Raw genomic sequence first — 19,166 nt, 5'->3', positions numbered from 1 at the left:
CATCAAACCTTGCTTCTGTGTGAAGATACCCCTTGTTGGTTTGGCATTTTCCTGGAAGCAACCAAGTGGCAAATGTGTGTCACACTCATTTCTCATTTTCTACTTCTCTTTATACCAAAGCAGCTCATCTTCTGATAGCTAAGAAAATATAAATACTCTACAGATATTTTAATTCTCTGTTATATCTAGAATCTGAAGCAGTTTGTCTCGTGCTATGCATAAGGCAGTGCTGTTTTAAATCCTGGTTCTAATCAAGCATCAATAATGGACCTATAATCCCTATGACCCTTCTGCATAGTTTTCAATCATCCTGAAGGAACAACATTATATGGTCTTAGATACTGTCCTTGCTCACTGCAATATTTGATCTGATTTGATTATTAAAAATGAAGTGGTGTATCTTTAATACTGATCTTGATCTTCCAAAAGACCTGACCCTCTTCCTCCAACTTTTTAATGATATTGATTCGTCAGAAAATTATTCACACCATTTTTCCATCAACTATTGCAATCTCTGAGTAGCAAATGGAGAACTTTGTTTTGCCATGCATGTTAAGGAAGACATAAACGATTGCAATATTGAAAATGCCTTTTCCTTGTGGAAGAAATAGCCACACGTCTTATCGTGCTGCCCATTCTAAACGATCTGTTGATTGGCTATTTGATATTGGCCTAGTTAATGAATGTCAAATTCCATCAATAGGTCAGAATATGAGAAAGGTCTCCTGGGGGCACACTTGTCACCAGAAATTTCTAGAAATATACAGTAAAATAGACATTGCTTTTTAGGAAGAAATAGTCAAGGTTTCCCTTTAAAACAGACTTTAAAAGTGTGTGTGTGTGTGTGTGTGTGTGTGTGTGTGTGTGTGTGTGTAGGAACAGTTAATTCAATCAGAAAAAAATACGATTTGTTTGTTAACTTTCTGGTGCTCTCTGTAGTTATATGTATTATCAACAGAGAGCTGTTTTCTGACTGTAAATAGATGATGAGGATGATTCTAAAACTGATAAGGAGATAGTTATTCTAGTTTTTATAAATTACTCACTGAAATATATGAATATATGGGAGAAATATATGAATATGGATAAATGGGAGAATGATAAAATCAATAGGAGTGACATTTAAATTCCTTTCTTTATGAACAGGTACCATGGAAGAGAATTGTGAGTAGCCAACTTTTTTTTTTCCATTCCAAGCCTAACTTTCTAATAAACTGTTAAGCATTGATGATAGGTATCATAACTTCCAATTTGATTTTTTTCTTTAAAAAATAAGAATTAGCTTGTACTGCATTGATCTTTCTACATCTAGAAGTTCAGTGAAACTATTTTATTTACAGTTTTATGGCTGTGGCTATCAACTCAAAGACTGATCTAACCATCATTGATTGAGGATATATCATTCAGGAAAAAAAGACTTCATTAAGTCATGACAGTGGCTGTTTTGTATTATAAATATTGTAAATGTCTAGTATGCAAACCTCCTTGATTGGTAACTGATCATATATAAGCAGTTTATTACCAAAGATATCCCAGCAGTGTTAAGCTGGGGAGTCAGACAGATTAATGCATTTAGTTCTTTGACTGGCTTCAGTGCTATTACCTCACAAATACGCTTTTTTTGGTGCATTTTTAGCTCCATCTACTCCAGCTCCAATTACTATCGAAAGAACTATCGAAACAACTACCCTATCAGAAACCCAGGGTAAGAAAATTCACATTTTTATTTTCTATAATCATGTACTGATGAGTGATCAAAAATGTAGTCTAGTAATTGTTATATTCATATCACTTACTTATTGCACTTCATGTGACAAGGGTCAATGAAAGAAACATCTGGGGATTTAGTGGAAGTGTTGGAGCCACTCATAGAAGTAATTCTCAACTGAAAAAGAGTCTATTCACTAGAAAATCAACATCAGAAATCTGTGAAACAAATAACTTTAATTCCAATTGTATTAGTTTATCAGAATATAAAATATAAAGGAAAGTGAAAATAACAGAAAACTAAGGGAGGTTAACTAGGGCGTGTTCTCATAGAATAAAATCTTTTTCTTCTCTGGAATAACTATCAAACAATTATAAACTTCTCTTTTTCTTTTTTTTTTTTTTTATATAAATTTTTATTATTTTTTTAACATAAAAAACACAACAACAAAACATAAAAGTATCAGCTCCCCCATATTTTTGTACACACCGTAAGTCGGTTGGTCCATCGGTTTTGTGCATTCACCTCATAGTCACAATTACAGTTACTTTATATAATACTCTTATCAATACAAATTTATAAATCCTAGTATCTCTATTAAAGAAAAAAAAAAAAATTTGACTAAACTTTTATTCGGTCATGCCTATATGAGATAACTATATTTTAAATATTTTATTCTAAAACAAATCTTATAATCATACCAATTCTATCCCAAATATGAAAAAGAAAGAAACAAAGAAAACTATTATATAAATATAGTATCAAAAACCAATAAAAGGAAAGGGAAAATAAAGTCATTATTATTCCTTATTATCTAACTTTTATATTTTAATATTTCATCATTCAACCATTGATAGAAAAGATCCCAAACTAGATAAAATTGTTTATCTTCTTGCTCTCTAATTTCAAAAGTCAATCTACTCATCTCAGCACATTCCAAAATTTTCTTTACAACTTCTTCTTGCAATGGAATTTTCTCATTTTTCCAATTTTTTGCAAATACAATCCTAGCAGCAGTCAATACATTTACAATCAAATATTTCAACTCTTTACTATAAGTATCTGGTAGTATTCCCAATAGAAAAACTCCGGTTTCAAGTCTATATGCTTCTTTGTCATTTTTCCAGCCACATGTGGATTTTAGTCCAATATTTTCTAGCATCCTCACAAGTCCACCACATGTGATAGTATGAACCAGGTTTCTGATGACATTTCCAGCATTTTTCGGATTTGTTCTTAAACATTCTTGCTATCCTTGTCGGGGAAAATGCCACCTGTAAAACATCTTATACAAGTTTTCTTTATAGGCTGTAGACATTGTCATTTTATAATTTTATGACCATAATTTCTGCCATTTCTCTAAATCAATCCCATATCCAAAATTCCTCCCCCACGCAATCATAGTTTCTTTAACTTGTTCTTCCTCAAGCTTAATTTGCAATAAATAACCATACAATTTTTTAATCACCTTTTCATCAGTACCCATCAAAATCTTATCCAAGTCAGTTTGCTTATCATAAAATCCTCTGCTTTGGAATCCTCATAGTACTTTGAATATATTTGCAAATATGAAAACCAATTCATCCGTATACCTTGTTCTTCCAATTTTTGCATCGATTTAAGTTCACCCTTTTCATCTAATAATTCCCCATAGTTAACTGTTTGTTCCTTTTTATAGATTATAGGATAAGAAAACGCTTCTATCGTCGATAACCAAACTGGAATTTTCAAATAACACTGTTTTTTATCTTCTCCCAATTCAACCACAGAGACTCCCGTATATAATGCCTTCTAAAATACCCTGTGTTTTAGTTCCCTTGTACCATAAAAAAGCATGCCAGCCCAACAACAAATCATGACCTTCTAATGTCAACAATCTGGTTTTCCTTAATGTTATCCATTCTTTAACCCACGTCAAGTTTGCAGCTTGGTAGTACAACTCCCAATTAGGCAGTCCAAACCCTCCTCTAAATCTAGCATCCTGTAAAAGCTTTAACTTTATTCTTGCTTTCTTACCTTGCCATATATACTTCAAAACAATTTTATTTAAATCCTCAAAATATTCTTTTCCAAGCCTAATTGGTATTGTTTGAAACAAAAATAAGACTCTGGGTAAAATGTTCATCTTAATTGTTGAAATCCTTCCTATTAATGACAATTGTAAGTTCTCCCATTTTTTCAAGTCTTGAGCTATCTGTTGTTTAAGTTTAATATAATTATTCTCCTTCAATGTACTACATCTTGATGTCAAATATATCCCCAGATACTTAACCTTGTTTGTAACTTGAATTTTTAACAGTTCTGCCAACTCTTCCCTTTGTTTCAGCAACATATTCTTTGACAAAATCTTTGTTTTATCTCTATTTATTTTCAAACCAGCCACCTCCCCATAGACCTCTATCTTTTCCAACAGTTTCGAGGCTGTTTCTATAGGGTCTTCCAAGATAAAGACTAGGTCATCTGCAAAGGCTTGTAGTTTAAATTCTTCCTTTTTAATTTTCATTCCTTTTATAGTTTTATCTTCTCTGATATTTCTATTCAACACTTCCAAAGTCAATACAAATATCAAGGGAGAAAGAGGACAACCTTGTCTTGTGCCTTTTCTTATATTAATAGGATCTGTAAATTCTCCCTCCATCATTACCTTAGCTGTTTGTTCATTATAAATTGCTTCTATTGCCTGAATAAATCTTCTAGCAAAGCCCATCTGTTCCATTAAAAGTAACATAAATCTCCAATTCACGTTATCAAATGCCTTTTGAGCATCTAAAAATATCAAAGCCATTTGCTTTTCAGGATGTGCCTCATAGTATTCCAGGGTGTCCAGAATTACTCTCATATTGTCTCTGATTTGTCGCTTTGGCAAAAAACCCATTTTGGTCTGGGTGGATAAAGTTATTCAAATACTTTTTAAGTCTTTCTGCTAATATTGAAGCAAAAATTTTATAATCTGCATTTAGTAAAGAAATCGGTCTATAATTCTTGATTTGCAGTAGGTCCGCCTCCTCTTTTGGAATAAGTGTAATGTAAGCCTCTGACCATGTTTTAGGTATCATCTTTTTTAACATAACTTCATTCATAACTTCTAACAGTGGAATACACAGTGATTCTTGAAAGATTTTATAAAATTCTACAGGAAACCCGTCTGGACCTGGTGCCTTTCCATTATTTTGTTTCTTAAGTGCTTGACTTAACTCCATCATTGTTATATTACTTTCTAGCATTTCTTCAATCTCTTTAGGTATCTTAGGTAGATTTGCATTCTGTAGGTATTGTTTAACTTTCTCCTCATCAATGTCTTCTTTCTTATACAAATGCTTATAAAAATCATAAATAATCTCTTTTTTTTCTTTGCTGCCATAACAAATTTTACCTTGGTCGTCTATTAACTGCGGTATTTTCCTCGACTCTTTCTCCTTTCTCAATTTGTATGCTAGCCATCTACCTGGCTTATTTGCATCCTCAAAATAATTCTGTTTAGCATTCCTAATTTTCTGTGCCAGTTCTTCTTTCTCTATTAAATCCATTTTATGTTTAGTTATATCCAGTTTCATTTTAACATCTTTTCTGTGTGGCATTTTCTGTAATTCTTTTTCAAGTCCCTTATATTCATCATCCAAGGCTTTAAGAGTTCGCCTTTTCCTGTTGTTCTTTTTTTTCTTGTATAGTCTATTATCAAGCCTCTAACATAGGCCTTCATTGTGTCCCAAACATTCTGTATTGAGGTGTCTTCTTTTCTGTTCTCTTTAAAGAAGAAGGCCAATTCTTTCTCCATCCATTGTATAAATTCCTTATCCTTTAAAATAGAATTATTTAATGTCCATCTCGATCTTTTCCTTTGTCCCTTCCATTCAATTGTCAATGGGTTATGGTCAGCCCAAGTACTTGTTTCAATATTTACTTCTTGAATACTAGACATTAAATCTGTTGAGATCCAAATCATATCCAGTCTGGACCATGATAGATGCCTATTTGAATAGAACGTAAATTGCTTAGATTTATCATTTCTTTCTCTCCATATGTCTTTTAAAGTTAATTCATCTATCATTTTAAAAAAGGATTTAGGAAGAGATTTCCTGTTATGCTTTACTGTTGTTGCAATATAGTCAAGTCTATTATCCACAATTCCATTAAAGTCTCCCATCATAATTACATTAGCATAGTCAAGTTCGGCAGTCTTAGTATGTAATTTTCTATAGAATTCTTCCTGTTTATCATTCGGTGCATAAATTGCAATCAAAAGCATCTTTCTATTATTGTCCATTATTTCTACCATTAATATTCTCCCATCATCATCTGTATAAATCATTTTTGCTGGAATGGCCTCTTTAATATATAAAACCACCCCTCTTTTCTTGGATTGTGTCAAAGAGGTAAACAATTTCCCTAATTTTGGTTGTAATAACAATTGTTCATGTTGCTTTTTAATATGAACTTCTTGTAAACAAATTATGTCGAACCTTAATTTCATTAATTTATGGAAAATCTTCCTTCTCTTAGCAGCTGAGTTCAGTCCATTTATATTCATTGTAATCAATTTTTTTTCTTCCATAATTATGTTTTATATTTAGATTTAACCACTCTCGTGGGTCTTGCCTCACGTTGATCTTTAATATCCACTTGTCCACCTACTGCACCTTCTTCTTTTCCAACCTCCATTTGTTCCTCTTGAGATTCAATTAATGGGACCTCCTTTCCTACTCCTCCTTCTCTGCCTCCAAAAACCTCTGCGCAAAACAGTTCTGCTTTCTCAATTGAATCAATTCTATGTCTCTGTTCCTGCCACGTAAACATCAATCCTTCTGGAATCAACCACCTGTAAGACACCTCTTTTTCCAATAACCTTTTAGTCAGGAATCGGTATTCTCTTCTCATCTCTCTCACTCTTCTAGGTATTTGTTTTAAAACCAAAATTTCTTTACTTTTGTATTTCAGTGGCTTCTCTCTTGCTACTTGCAATATTTGTGTCTTCAAAGATTTTTAATAAATCTAATATGAACTTCTCTGGGTAGGTTATTTCTCATCGCGCATATCTTGTAAAAACTCGATATATCTCATCAATTCCATCCATCATCTTCTCTTCTGTTATCTCGAGCGCCTCCGCCAAGATTCCTACCATTATCGCAACCAAATCTTGTCCTTTTTCTTCTTCTATATTTTGGAATCTAAGATAAAATTCTGATCTATCCAACTCCCACTTCAACATCTCACTTTTTTCTTGTTCAATTGCTGTTAATCTATTGTCGATATTTCCAATTTTCTCCTCTCTTTGTTTGCCTCCCTCTTCAACATTTTGGAGTCTCTCTTCATATTTTTCCATCATCTGTTCCATCCTACCTGTTCTTTGTTCAATAGTATCCATTTTTACCTTAAGATCTTGAATTCCTTGCACAATCATCTGGAAGGATACTCTTTCTTGTTCTTTTTCTTTCTCTTTATCTTGCTTTAACAATGTCTGAATTGAACGCTGTCCAGATGGTGGGAGGCAGAAGCAGACATAGAGGCACCGAAGATATAAATTTCTTACTCATTTTAAGTGGTTCCAACTCTTCAAGTTTTTTCAAATTTTAATCCACAAAAAAAGAAAAAAATATGAAATTTTAATCCAAGGTAAAAAGGCCAACAATAAAAAAGCCAAAAGTGAGAGAAAAAAGAAAAAAAAAAAAAAAAATTCTTCAAATTCTTCCTGACCTTAGTCCAATAAAAAAAGAAAAAAAAAAACCATAAAAAAAGTAACAGTAAAAATAAAAACCCAATAATAATAATAAACAAGACAAAGCCAAAAAGGAAGAAGGGAAGAAGAAAAAGAAAAAACAAAAACAAGACAAAAACCAAGAAAAATAAGTTTCTTCAGATTCCACACCTTAGTCCAGCCAGAAAAAAAAAAAAAGAAAAAGAAAAAACCTCAATTAAAAAAAAGGAAAAAGAAATAGTCCGCTAATGTACATTAAAAAAAAAAAAAAGGAAAAAAAGAGAAAACAGGATCCAAATAGGCAAAAGAAAAAATAAAATCAGTTAAATCAAAGTAAAATATAAGTAGAAAAAAGAAATTCAGAGGCTTCCTTTGCAAATAAATCAAGCTTAAAAGTCAGGACCTTGATGTTAGTGAAGGGGTTGGCAGAACTCAAAAAAACCAACAACACTGCACTCTATTTAATTATCCAAGGCTCTAATTATAACTCCCTTCTCTTTCCCACAAGCTTCAAAGCTGAGCCATGTATATCCAGAAAGACACCTGTAATAATATTCCACAAAGTGCTTTCCTCTATCTTATCAGGGGATGTCCTTGAGAAGAAGAGTCTATTTTTCTTTTTTTTAAATATTTCCGAGCCTCTAGGTGGCAGTGTTACAAAGTATCATAGTTCTCACTTTCCCCCCTCCTCTCTTAAGGGAAAGCCGGCTTGCAATACACAAAACAAAAACCGAAAAATCAAACAAAATCAAGAGAAGCCTCTAGCCCAGAAAAAATAAAAATAAAAAGTCCAGAAGAAGAATAAAACATATGAATATATAGAAAAAAGAAAACAGTCCAGTTATCCAATAAATAACAATAGAGTCCGGAAGCAAAGAAAAGAAAAAAAATGGATTCTCTCTTTGACGTTTCCCTAAAAAAACGCCGCTAAATCAATTTTGTCAAAAAACAAAACAAAAATCACACAGGTTTCTTCAGATAATTAGAGTAAACTTTCCAAATTCAAAAAATTAAATAAAAAAAAGAAGTTCTCACCCAACCGACAAACTCTTTCTCAAACTCTTTCCGTCTGGAGTCGCCCGGCCTCAGCAGCATGGGGCTGCCTCTCCGCCGCTGGCAAGAAGAGCTTCACCCGGCTCTCCAGGGATTTTGCGGTATCCCCGGAATCCTCAGGATATGCTCTTCACGATGGCTGTCCCTACGGGACAGCGTAGGTCCGTTGGACCGGCCAGTGGCGGAGATATCGGCTGCAATCGAGGAGCTCGATTGCAGACCGTATCGCCACGGCGCAAGCTCCTCCCATCTCCACTTCTCTTTTTCTTAAGGGATTCTCAACCTTGTTAGTATCCATGAAGAAAAAGTCCCAGACTTTTTTTCTTGAAAATATGCACTACTTATTATCTGTTTAAAAAGGTAAAACCCAAAATGGCTGCTGTTTAAACAGCAAAGTGATTGCAGTCCTGGCCCCAGCTGCACCTGAGGCTTCTTGCAGAGCACTGTTGTATGGAAGATCTTGTGGGGTGATTCTAAGACTATCCCTAACCTAGGAGAGTCATATAAATGAAGGGAACATGGTTCCATTGTTAGTAGTTGAAGAAGTCTTGGTCCACAGGAAATCCCACCAGGCTGGTCTTTTGGCAATTTTCAGGAAGTCCAATTGTTTGAGGATATATCACTGTGGAAAAAAAAGACTTCATTAAGTCATGTCAGCTGCTGTTTTGTGTTATAAACACTATAAATGTCTAGCATGCAAAATCCTTTTTTAGTAAGTGATCATATATAAGCCCTTTACTACTAAAGATATCACCTGCAGTCTCATGCTGGGGAGTATGGCAGTTTCACTTACTGTATACAATTTATTTTGTGCCTAGATTCATTGTTATTATCTCACAAATATGTTCTGAATTTTTTTGTGCATTTTTAGCTCCATCTACTCCAGCTCCATCTACTCCAGCTCCACCTGCTATCGAAACAACTATCAAAACAACCATCCCATCAGAAGGAGCCCCTGGTAGGAAAATTCACACTTTTATTTTCTATAATCATGCACTTATGAGTGATTAAAAACGTAGTCTAGTAATTGTTATATTCACATCACTTATTACATTTTTTAAATCTTCCCATACTTTTTCAGCAATAATTTATTGTCAAATTATAAGATAATCATAAACCATCATATTCACTTCTTGTTCAAATAAGAATGTTATATACATAAGGATATCTTAAAATAGATGCACCTAAACTATTCATTCTTCAAGATAGAAAACTATATACTTGCCATGAACCTTCTTTAATTACTTTTGAATACACACACACACACACACACACACACAGAATATATGTGTATATAATTAGTAAAATCTTCCTTTCCCACAGTATAACACTGAAGGGCTTATATCTATATAAACTTAGTACACGATCATATTTCAGTCACAAATATGAAGATATATCAGTAAAGAAAATAGACTTTATGATTAATTTAAAAAGGTTATGGGCTGACTTCCGGTTTGAGCTTCTTCGGCGACAGACCGAAACCTTGTCTCTCTGAGGCTTCGATCCGTGCTTGCTGCTGGAACGCCCCGAGCCAGCTGGTTTCCGGGCTAAGCCACCCCATAGAGGTGGTGAAGAGGGGGAAGACTGCCTGCAGGGTTGAGGAGAGCCACATCTCTCCTCCCCAGCTGGCCATTACTCCCTTTCCCGAAGGCGGTTGTAGCAGTGGTCAGAAATGGCCACCAGAAAGAAGAACTTGACCAGAAAAGAATGTGCAGGAGGAAGATAAAAAGAGAAAGTTTTGGTTGATTGGGTCAAACAGCAAAAGCAACAAATAAGGTACCCTGGAATTTAAACTTAACAACATTGTCCCCAAAGAAGATTTTGAAGCTGCGAAGGAGAGAGAGAAGAGAAAGGATTAGGTTTTTTTTCTTCCTTTCCTTATACTGACAGCTAAGAGACTTAAGCAAGAAACTGAAAAAAAAATCCACTTTGACATTAATAGGCATCTAAGCTGAAAATAAAAGTCAAAGGGATAAATAAAGATTTCTGGACATTTAAAAGTTTTTAAAAGCTGGAAAGGAGAAAAAAAAATAGAAGGGCAGGATCTGGAAAAATGGAGGAGACTGCCTGGAATTAAGGAATGGAACTGTAATTAAAAGGAACTTACAGTGAAATTTTAACAAGATTCCTCAAAGATACATTATAATGGAAACTTGGTAACAAAATAACAGAATCCCAGGAAGAGAAAGTGGAAAAAAGAAGCAAGTAGAAACAGCCTTGGATTATTTGGATTACTTGGTGATTTGGGGTTTTTGCATCTAGATGACTAAAAATAAACTGAGTGTTTGTTTAAAAGTTTTTAAAATAGTATCACTCTTAGAAGAACTGAAAATGGAACTTAAAAACTGGAAAGAAGATGCATAAGAAGGGAGAAGTTCCTCTGGCTTCATGTTTCAATTCTTAGAAATGGAGATCTGGAACTATGAGAAGCAACAAGAAATGCTTGCAGAACAAGAAGATTGGGACAAAGAAGAAGCCATCTTAAATGATCAAATAATTTTAAGTGGGGGTAAAAAAGAAAAGGGGGGAAAGAGAGTGAAAGGTTTAAGATTAGAAAAAACAACCAAAAAGAAGAACAATTTGAAAGATAAGTATAATATTAGAAAGCAACAGAAGAAAGGATTACAGACGAAAGAGTTAGAAGTAGAGAGATGAGGGGGTAAAAAAGGAGAGGGAGAAGAAGAGGGGGAAGAAGGCAAGGAAAAGAAGTTGTAAAAGAAAGAAACAAGAAATGGAGAAACAGGGAAAAGATATAAGGATTGTAACCATACGTTTGTTTAGAGATAATGGGTGCAAATTTAATTGTAAAAGGGATTCTGCAAAGGTACATAAGATAGCTTTGTTATATTACAAATAGAAATAACTTTAGAAAATATGATGATGGATAAAATATTTATTGTAATGCAGTGGGATGTTTGTTAATAAATAAATGAATTAAAATGATTGAGAAAATTAAAAGGGAACATTTTTAATTATTAGTAATGATTTATAAAAATATAAGGGAGAAATATGGTGGGTGGGGGGGAAGAATTAACTATGGAAAGTTTATAAGTGTTCCCAAGGAAGTATGATATTCAACTGAAAAGAAATGTTAAAGATGTTAAGATTTTAATGCATATTAATGAAAGAATTGAATTGGAATGGAATGTATTTTATATGTATATGTATATGTGTATATGTATGTGTATGTGTGTGTGTGTGTATATATATATATATATATATATATATATATATATATATATATATATATATATATATATATATATATATTCAGCTTGTTCTGGTATTTTCCTCACCACGTGGGAAAATACCCGAACAAAGCTGAATGCCATACATGTAAGTACCTGCGTAAAACTTAAGAATATATATATATATATATATATATATATAATATGTTTTCTTTTAAGAATATAGTGTCTATTTTAAGAATGTACCAAGCAGAATTCGATTGGAAGTTATGTATTATATTGAATGCTATAATCTTAAAGCTATACATTGAAGCTTAATGCATAAAATTAAAGGATATAAAGGTGTCATACTCTAATTGGTAACTATAGGGAAAAATTTGTTTAATAGGAAAAGATAATGTGAAATTGTAACAGGACAGACAAAAGTATAAATATAATGATTTGAATTGAGATAATCAAAACAAAGTTGAGAAAATTACAAGAGGGGAAAAACTATGTAGAAAATATAAAATGGTAATAAGATATGGAATAGAATATAAAAATGAGCATGAAATTGAGTTTTGTGTCTGTATGAAGAAGTGATAACCTGGGACCATGCTATTTTCAAAAAAGATGTTTTATTTGTATTTTGTTTTTGTGAAAACCCAAATAAAAAAAATTTTTTTTAAAAGGTTATGGGCTCATATTAATTCTACAAATAATAGTACAGAAATATTGTTAGAAATGTCCACATAAATATAATATGGAACAAGATATTTTCTCTGGATATTTTACCCCTTTAGCATTATACTATGAGGAAAGAAAATTTCACTAATTATACATAATTGTTAATGATCAGCTGTAGTACTGTTACCCCAATATTGGAAGTAATTATGCTATACTATAATTACTGTAATTATAGATTTTATGCCTTATTTGTTTTCTTTGATGTAACTGCTTCACATGATGCTATTTCACAATCAGAAAAGCTGTCTGGTAAGTCTGCATAAAAATTCCAAAGTTGAATACCATGAAGTAAGATATTTTATGTTTTTAATAACAGAAGTTTATATAAAAGCATTGAACTAATGTTAATAAATTGTCAAAATATTGAAAATTGTTGCTTCTCTTTGGAGTATCAAATGACTCACTTTCCAGTTTCACATTCAAAAAATGGATTCTGACTCATCTTTCTCAGGTAAATCTGTAAGACTGGTCAATGGAAATAATACCTGTGAGGGACGTGTTGAAATCTTACGTGATGGATTGTGGGGGACCGTCTGTGATGATTCCTGGGACCTAAAGGACGCAACTGTCGTGTGCAAGCAGCTCGGTTGTGGAAGCGCTATCAAAGCATATGGAAGCGCTTACTTTGGTCAAGGCTCAGGAAACATAACTATGGATGATGTAAATTGTAGAGGGAATGAAAACAGATTGGAGGAATGTTCTCATAGAGGATGGTATCGTCATAATTGCAACCATGGAGAAGATGCTGGTGTTTCTTGCTCAGGTACCTTCCATAGTCTGAAATAAAACGGCATAACAGGAAAGAAAGTGCAATATGTTTACATGTTTTTCTCATAATGAGATAGGTGTAATGTTATACGCATTTTCAAAAAAAGGAAAAGCAGCATCTAACTTTGACAAATAGACTGAGCAGGTTCCTCAAACTGAGTACAAAGTCACAAGTTGTAGCATTAGGATGTTATAATAACAAAAATCAGAATACGTTTTGTCAAAGACTGAATTTATCTTCTTTTTTTGAAAGACAAAAAGGACAAGTATAAAAAGCGGAAGGAGGGGCAAATAACTAAGGCAGAATATCAACAAATAGTCCATGCCTGCAAAGATGAAGTGAGGAAAGATAAGGCTCAAAAAGAACTAAGACTTATGACAAAAGTCAAAAATAACAACAACAACAAAAGCTTCTTTCAACATGTAAAAAACAAGAAAAAGTCAAGGAAATGATTGGCCCACTATTGGGAGAAAGTGGCAAGAAGGTGACAAGCAATGGAGAGAAAGCAGAACTAGTTAACTTGTTTTTTGCATGCGTTTTTACACAAAGGGAAAAACAGTCTAACCTATCAAAAACAAGCTAAAATAGACAAGAAAACGGTAAGCGAGCACCTGTCCATTCTAGTCGAGTTTAAATCACTGGGGCCAGATGGATTACACCCCAAGGTTCTGAAGGAAATGGCAGATGTGATCTCAGAACTACTGAACTATATCTTCCAAAGATCCTAGAGCACCGGGTACTACCAGAGGACTGGAAAAGAGATGATGTAATTCCCATCTCCCAAAAAGAAAAAAAGTAAATCCAGGAAACTACAGACCTATCAGCCTGACCTCAATACCTGGGAAGATTCTGGAAAAGATTATCAAGCAACGAATCAGTGAACACCTAGAGACAAAGAAAGTCAAAACCAAAAGTTAACATGGGTTTGTCAAAAATAGATCATGCCAGACAAATCTTATTGCATTCTTTGACAAGGTAACAAAATTAGTGCACCAGAGGAATAGTATGGATAAAGTTTACTTGGAATTCAGCAAGGCATTTGACAAAGTAGACTATAATCTACTACTTGATAAGATTTAAAAAAATTTGGGTTAGACAATATCACCACCAGATGGATTCACCAACCGCACTCAACAAATAGTCCTCAATGGAACTGCATCTACCTGGAGGGAATTATGCAGTGGAGTACCCCAAGGCTCTGATTTAGGCCCAGTTTAATGAGGTTGCTATTATGATCATGCATCAATAAATAATTACAATGGCGAGATTCTGTAAATCACTGGTAGGAAATAGCATTAGTCAGCAATGTTGAAATAAATACTGTAAAGCAGTTCCCGATTCAAGACTTCCTACTCCAATGTTATGTCGGGTAACAAGGCAAATTGTACATGTATATAGAATTTTTTTATGTTGGTCTTCAATGTTATTATCTCACTATTTGCAGATTTCATGACTTGTTTTCTTTTTTTGTAGGTCATACTACAGCTACTACAGCTACTACAGGACCAGAAATACCACCTAGTAAGTTTGTATCTTTAATCTTGAAATTAAAGACTCTGAAATAAGAACAGGACATATCGCCAATTGATCTCCAAACAATTGATCTCTAACTTTTAGTGCTTCCACACTAAAGGGGAAAGAATGGATTCTTGTGACTCACTAAGAGTTGTGCTTATATGGAAGACCATAGAAATATAATAAACAAACAAATAAGTAAAGAGGTGCAAATGTGGCGCCAAAGGCAGTTATAGGACCTTCTCAAAGAGTAGAGATTAAATGACTGCTCCAAGAGCTGCATTGGTTGCCAGAACTTTTTCCAGGTTCCAGTTCAAGGAGTTGTTCATAACCTATAAAGTCTTAATAGGCACGGATCCAGGTTATTTAAGGGAACACCGCCCCCTTTATCTACCTGCCCCATGTGGTCTTGCAGAAAAGGCACATTTGGAGGGGTCTCCTCTATAAAGGAGTTATCACTTGATGAGGTCTGGTCATGCAGTGCATGGCACCCATTCTTTGGAATATTATCCCTTCCCCTCCCCCGAGGTTAAATTGGTCCCAACCTTACTGGCCTTACAGAAGTCTCTCAATTTGTCATGTTGCTTGGACATGGAGCCTGCTAAATGTCTGTGCTGAGAGTGAAGCATGAATTATATTCTCATGACGATTATTTTCATCATGTTTTTAATCCAGTTGTTAATGGTTTTATACCTGTAATTTTGTGGTTTTATGTTTGTGGTTATTATTTTATTTGGTCTTATTTTGGATTAATGTCTTTGAGCTGCCCAGAGTGACAAATGTGAGATTGGTAGATATGTATATTGAATTAATTAGTGAAAAAGATATCTTTGCCTTCCCATTCAACCATCAGAATATAATTTAAAAGTAGAGCTTTGACAACGTAAAAGTATCTTAACTGATTCTTAGCTAATCCCATCCTATGCAAAATTTCAAAATTTCTCTGTGTCTTTGAAGTCTCAGATGCCTCATTTTTTCCAGTTTCCCATTCACATACATAGATTCTGTCTAATTTTTCTCAGGGGAATCTGTAAGACTGGCCAATGGAAAAAATAACTGTGAGGGACGTGTTGAAATCTTACATGGTGGATTGTGGGGGACTGTCTGTGATGATTCCTGGGACCTAAAGGACGCAACTGTCGTGTGCAAGCAGCTCGGTTGTGGAAGCGCTATCAAAGCATATGGAAGAGCTTACTTTGGTCAAGGCTCAGGAAACATAACTATGGATGATGTGAATTGTAGAGGGAATGAAAACAGATTGGAGGAATGTTCTCATAGAGGATGGTATCGTCATAATTGCAACCATGGAGAAGATGCTGGTGTTTCTTGCTCAGGTACCTTCCATAGTCTGAAATAAAATGGCATAACAGGAAAGATGTTTACATGTTTTTCTCATAATGAGATAGGTGTAATGTTATACATATTTTCAAACAAAGGAAAAGCAGCATCTAACTTTGACAAATAGACTGAGCAGGTTCCTCAAACTGAGTATAAAGTCACAAGTTGTAGCATTAGGATGTTATAATAACAAAAACCAGAATACTTTCTGTCAAAGACTGATTTTATCTTCTTTTTTTGAAAGACAAAAAGGGCATGTATAAAAAGCGGAAGGAGGGGCAAATAACTAAGGCAGAATATCAACAAATAGTCCAAGCTTGCAAAGTTGAAGTGAGGAAAGATAAGGCTAAAAAAGAACTAAGACTTATGACAAAAGTCAAAAATAACAACAACAACAAAAGCTTCTTTCAACATGTAAAAAACAAGAAAAAGTCAAGGAAATGATTGGCCCACTATTGGGAGAAAGTGGCAAGAAAGTGACAAGCAACGGAGAGAAAGCAGAACTAGTTAACTTGTTTTTTGCATGCGTTTTTACACAAAGGGAAAAACAGTCCAACCTATCAAAAACAAGCTAAAATAGACAAGAAAACGGTAAGTGAGCACCTGTCCATTCTAGTCAAGTTTAAATCACTGGGGCCAGATGGATTACACCCCAAGGTTCTGAAGGAAATGGCAGATGTGATCTCAGAACTACTGAACTATATCTTCCAAAGATCCTAGAGCACCGGGTACTACCAGAGGACTGGAAAAGAGATGATGTAATTCCCATCTCCCAAAAAGAAAAAAAGTAAATCCAGGAAACTACAGACCTATCAGCCTGACCTCAATACCTGGGAAGATTCTGGAAAAGATTATCAAGCAACGAATCAGTGAACACCTAGAGACAAAGAAAGTCAAAACCAAAAGTTAACATGGGTTTGTCAAAAATAGATCATGCCAGACAAATCTTATTGCATTCTTTGACAAGGTAACAAAATTAGTGCACCAGAGGAATACTGTGGATAAAGTTTACTTAGAATTCAGCAAGGCGTTTGACAAAGTAGACTACAATCTACTACTTGATAAGATTTTAAAAAATGTGGGTTAGACAACACCACCAGATGGATTCATAACAGGCTGACCAACCGCACTCAACAAATAGTCCTCAATGGAACTGCATCTACCTGGAGGGAATTATGCAGTGGAGTACCCCAAGGCTCTGATTTAGGCCCAGTTTAATGAGGTTGCTATTATGATCATGCATCAATAAATAATTACAATGGCAAGATTCTGTAAATCACTGGTAGGAAATAGCATTAGTCAGCAATGTTGAAATAAATACTGTAAAGCAGTTCCCGATTCAAGACTTCCTACTCCAATGTTATGTCGGGTAACAAGGCAAATTGTACATGTATATAGAATTTTTTTATGTTGGTCTTCAATGTTATTATCTCACTATTTGCAGATTTCATGACTTGTATTCTTTTTTTGTAGGTCATACTACAGCTACTACAGCTACTACAGCTACTACAGGACCAGAAATACCACCTTGTAAGTTTGTATCTTTAATCTTGAAATTAAAGACTCTGAAATAAGAACAGGACATATCGCCAATTGATCTCCAAACAATTGATCTCTAACTTTTGCTGCTTCCACACTAAAGGGGAAAGAATGGATTCTTGTGACTCACTAAGAGTTGTGCTCACATGGAAGACCATAGAAATATAATAAACAAACAAATAAGTAAAGAGGTGCAAATGTGGCGCCAAAGGCAGTTATAGGACCTTCTCAAAGAGTAGAGATTAAATGACTGCTCCAAGAGCTGCATTGGTTGCCAGAACTTTTTCCAGGTTCCAGTTCAAGGAGTTGTTCATGACCTATAAAGTCTTAATAGGCACGGGTCCAGGTTATTTAAGGGAACACCGCCCCCTTTATCTACCTGCCCCATGTGGTCTTGCAGAAAAGGCACATTTGGAGGGGTCTCCTCTATAAAGGAGTTATCACTTGATGAGGTCTGGTCATGCAGTGCATGGCACCCATTCTTTGGAATATTATCCCTTCCCCTCCCCCGAGGTTAAATTGGTCCCAACCTTACTGGCCTTACAGAAGTCTCTCAATTTGTCATGTTGCTTGGACATGGAGCCTGCTAAATGTCTGTGCTGAGAGTGAAGCATGAATTATAACCTCATGATGATTATTTTCATCATGTTTTTAATCCAGTTGTTAATGGTTTTATACCTGTAATTTTGTGGTTTTATGTTTGTGGTTATTATTTTATTTGGTCTTATTTTGGATTAATGTCTTTTAGCTGCCCAGAGTGACAAATGTGAGATTGGTAGATATGTATATTGAATTAATTAGCGAAAAAGAGATCTTTGCCTTCCCATTCAACCATCAGAATATAATTTAAAAGTAGAGCTTTGACAACGTAAAAGTATCTTAACTGATTCTTAACTAATCCCATCCTATGCAAAATTTCAAAATTTCTCTGTGTCTTTGAAGTCTCAGATGCCTCATTTTTTCCAGTTTCCCATTCACATACATAGATTCTGTCTAATTTTTCTCAGGGGAATCTGTAAGACTGGCCAATGGAAAAAATAACTGTGAGGGACGTGTTGAAATCTTACATGGTGGATTGTGGGGGACCGTCTGTGATGATTCCTGGGACCTAAAGGACGCAACTGTCGTGTGCAAGCAGCTCGGTTGTGGAAGCGCTATCAAAGCATATGGAAGAGCTTACTTTGGTCAAGGCTCAGGAAACATAACTATGGATAATGTGAATTGTAGAGGGAATGAAAACAGATTGGAGGAATGTTCTCATGCAGGATGGTATCGTCATAATTGCAACCATGGAGAAGATGCTGGTGTTTCTTGCTCAGGTACCTTCCATAGTCTGAAATAAAATGGCATAACAGGAAAGGAAGTGCAATGTGTTTACATATTTCCTTTTAATGGAACAGGTTTAATATTATATATTTTTTCAAAAATGTTATACATATCTTCAAAGAAAGGGAAAAAAGCAGCACCTAGGTTAAACACATCGTTTGACATCTATAATAGGCATGTTCCTCAAACAGAATATTAAGCCACAAGTTGTAATCCTTAGGCTTGTTATAATGAACAAGAACTAAATATTTTTTTTATCAAAGATCATCATGCAAAACCATTTTTATCTTTTTTATAAATAAACATTAGTTT

The 19,166-nt window shown here is 34.4% G+C and overlaps 1 protein-coding gene across 1 annotated transcript in view; it reads left to right on the top strand.

The window, feature by feature from the left end:
* The window catches only part of DMBT1 (deleted in malignant brain tumors 1), a 101,356-nt gene that overhangs the window by 10,722 nt on the left and 71,468 nt on the right, over positions 1–19,166 (top strand). The window contains exons 8-15 of the mRNA XM_087932481.1: positions 1,147–1,164; positions 1,637–1,705; positions 9,325–9,411; positions 12,819–13,130; positions 14,610–14,657; positions 15,674–15,985; positions 17,463–17,519; positions 18,536–18,847. Coding sequence (XP_087788607.1) covers positions 1,147–1,164; positions 1,637–1,705; positions 9,325–9,411; positions 12,819–13,130; positions 14,610–14,657; positions 15,674–15,985; positions 17,463–17,519; positions 18,536–18,847 — 1,215 coding nt within the window. The remainder of the gene's footprint in view (positions 1–1,146; positions 1,165–1,636; positions 1,706–9,324; positions 9,412–12,818; positions 13,131–14,609; positions 14,658–15,673; positions 15,986–17,462; positions 17,520–18,535; positions 18,848–19,166) is intronic.

Source organism: Pseudonaja textilis, chromosome 4 (genome assembly GCF_049901715.1).
Source record: "Pseudonaja textilis isolate UNSWEBS1 chromosome 4, rPseTex1.2, whole genome shotgun sequence".
In the NCBI taxonomy this organism is placed as follows: domain Eukaryota; kingdom Metazoa; phylum Chordata; class Lepidosauria; order Squamata; family Elapidae; genus Pseudonaja; species Pseudonaja textilis.
The sequence above is the reverse complement of the archived record's forward strand: the minus strand, read 5'-3'. Positions and strand labels throughout refer to the sequence as shown.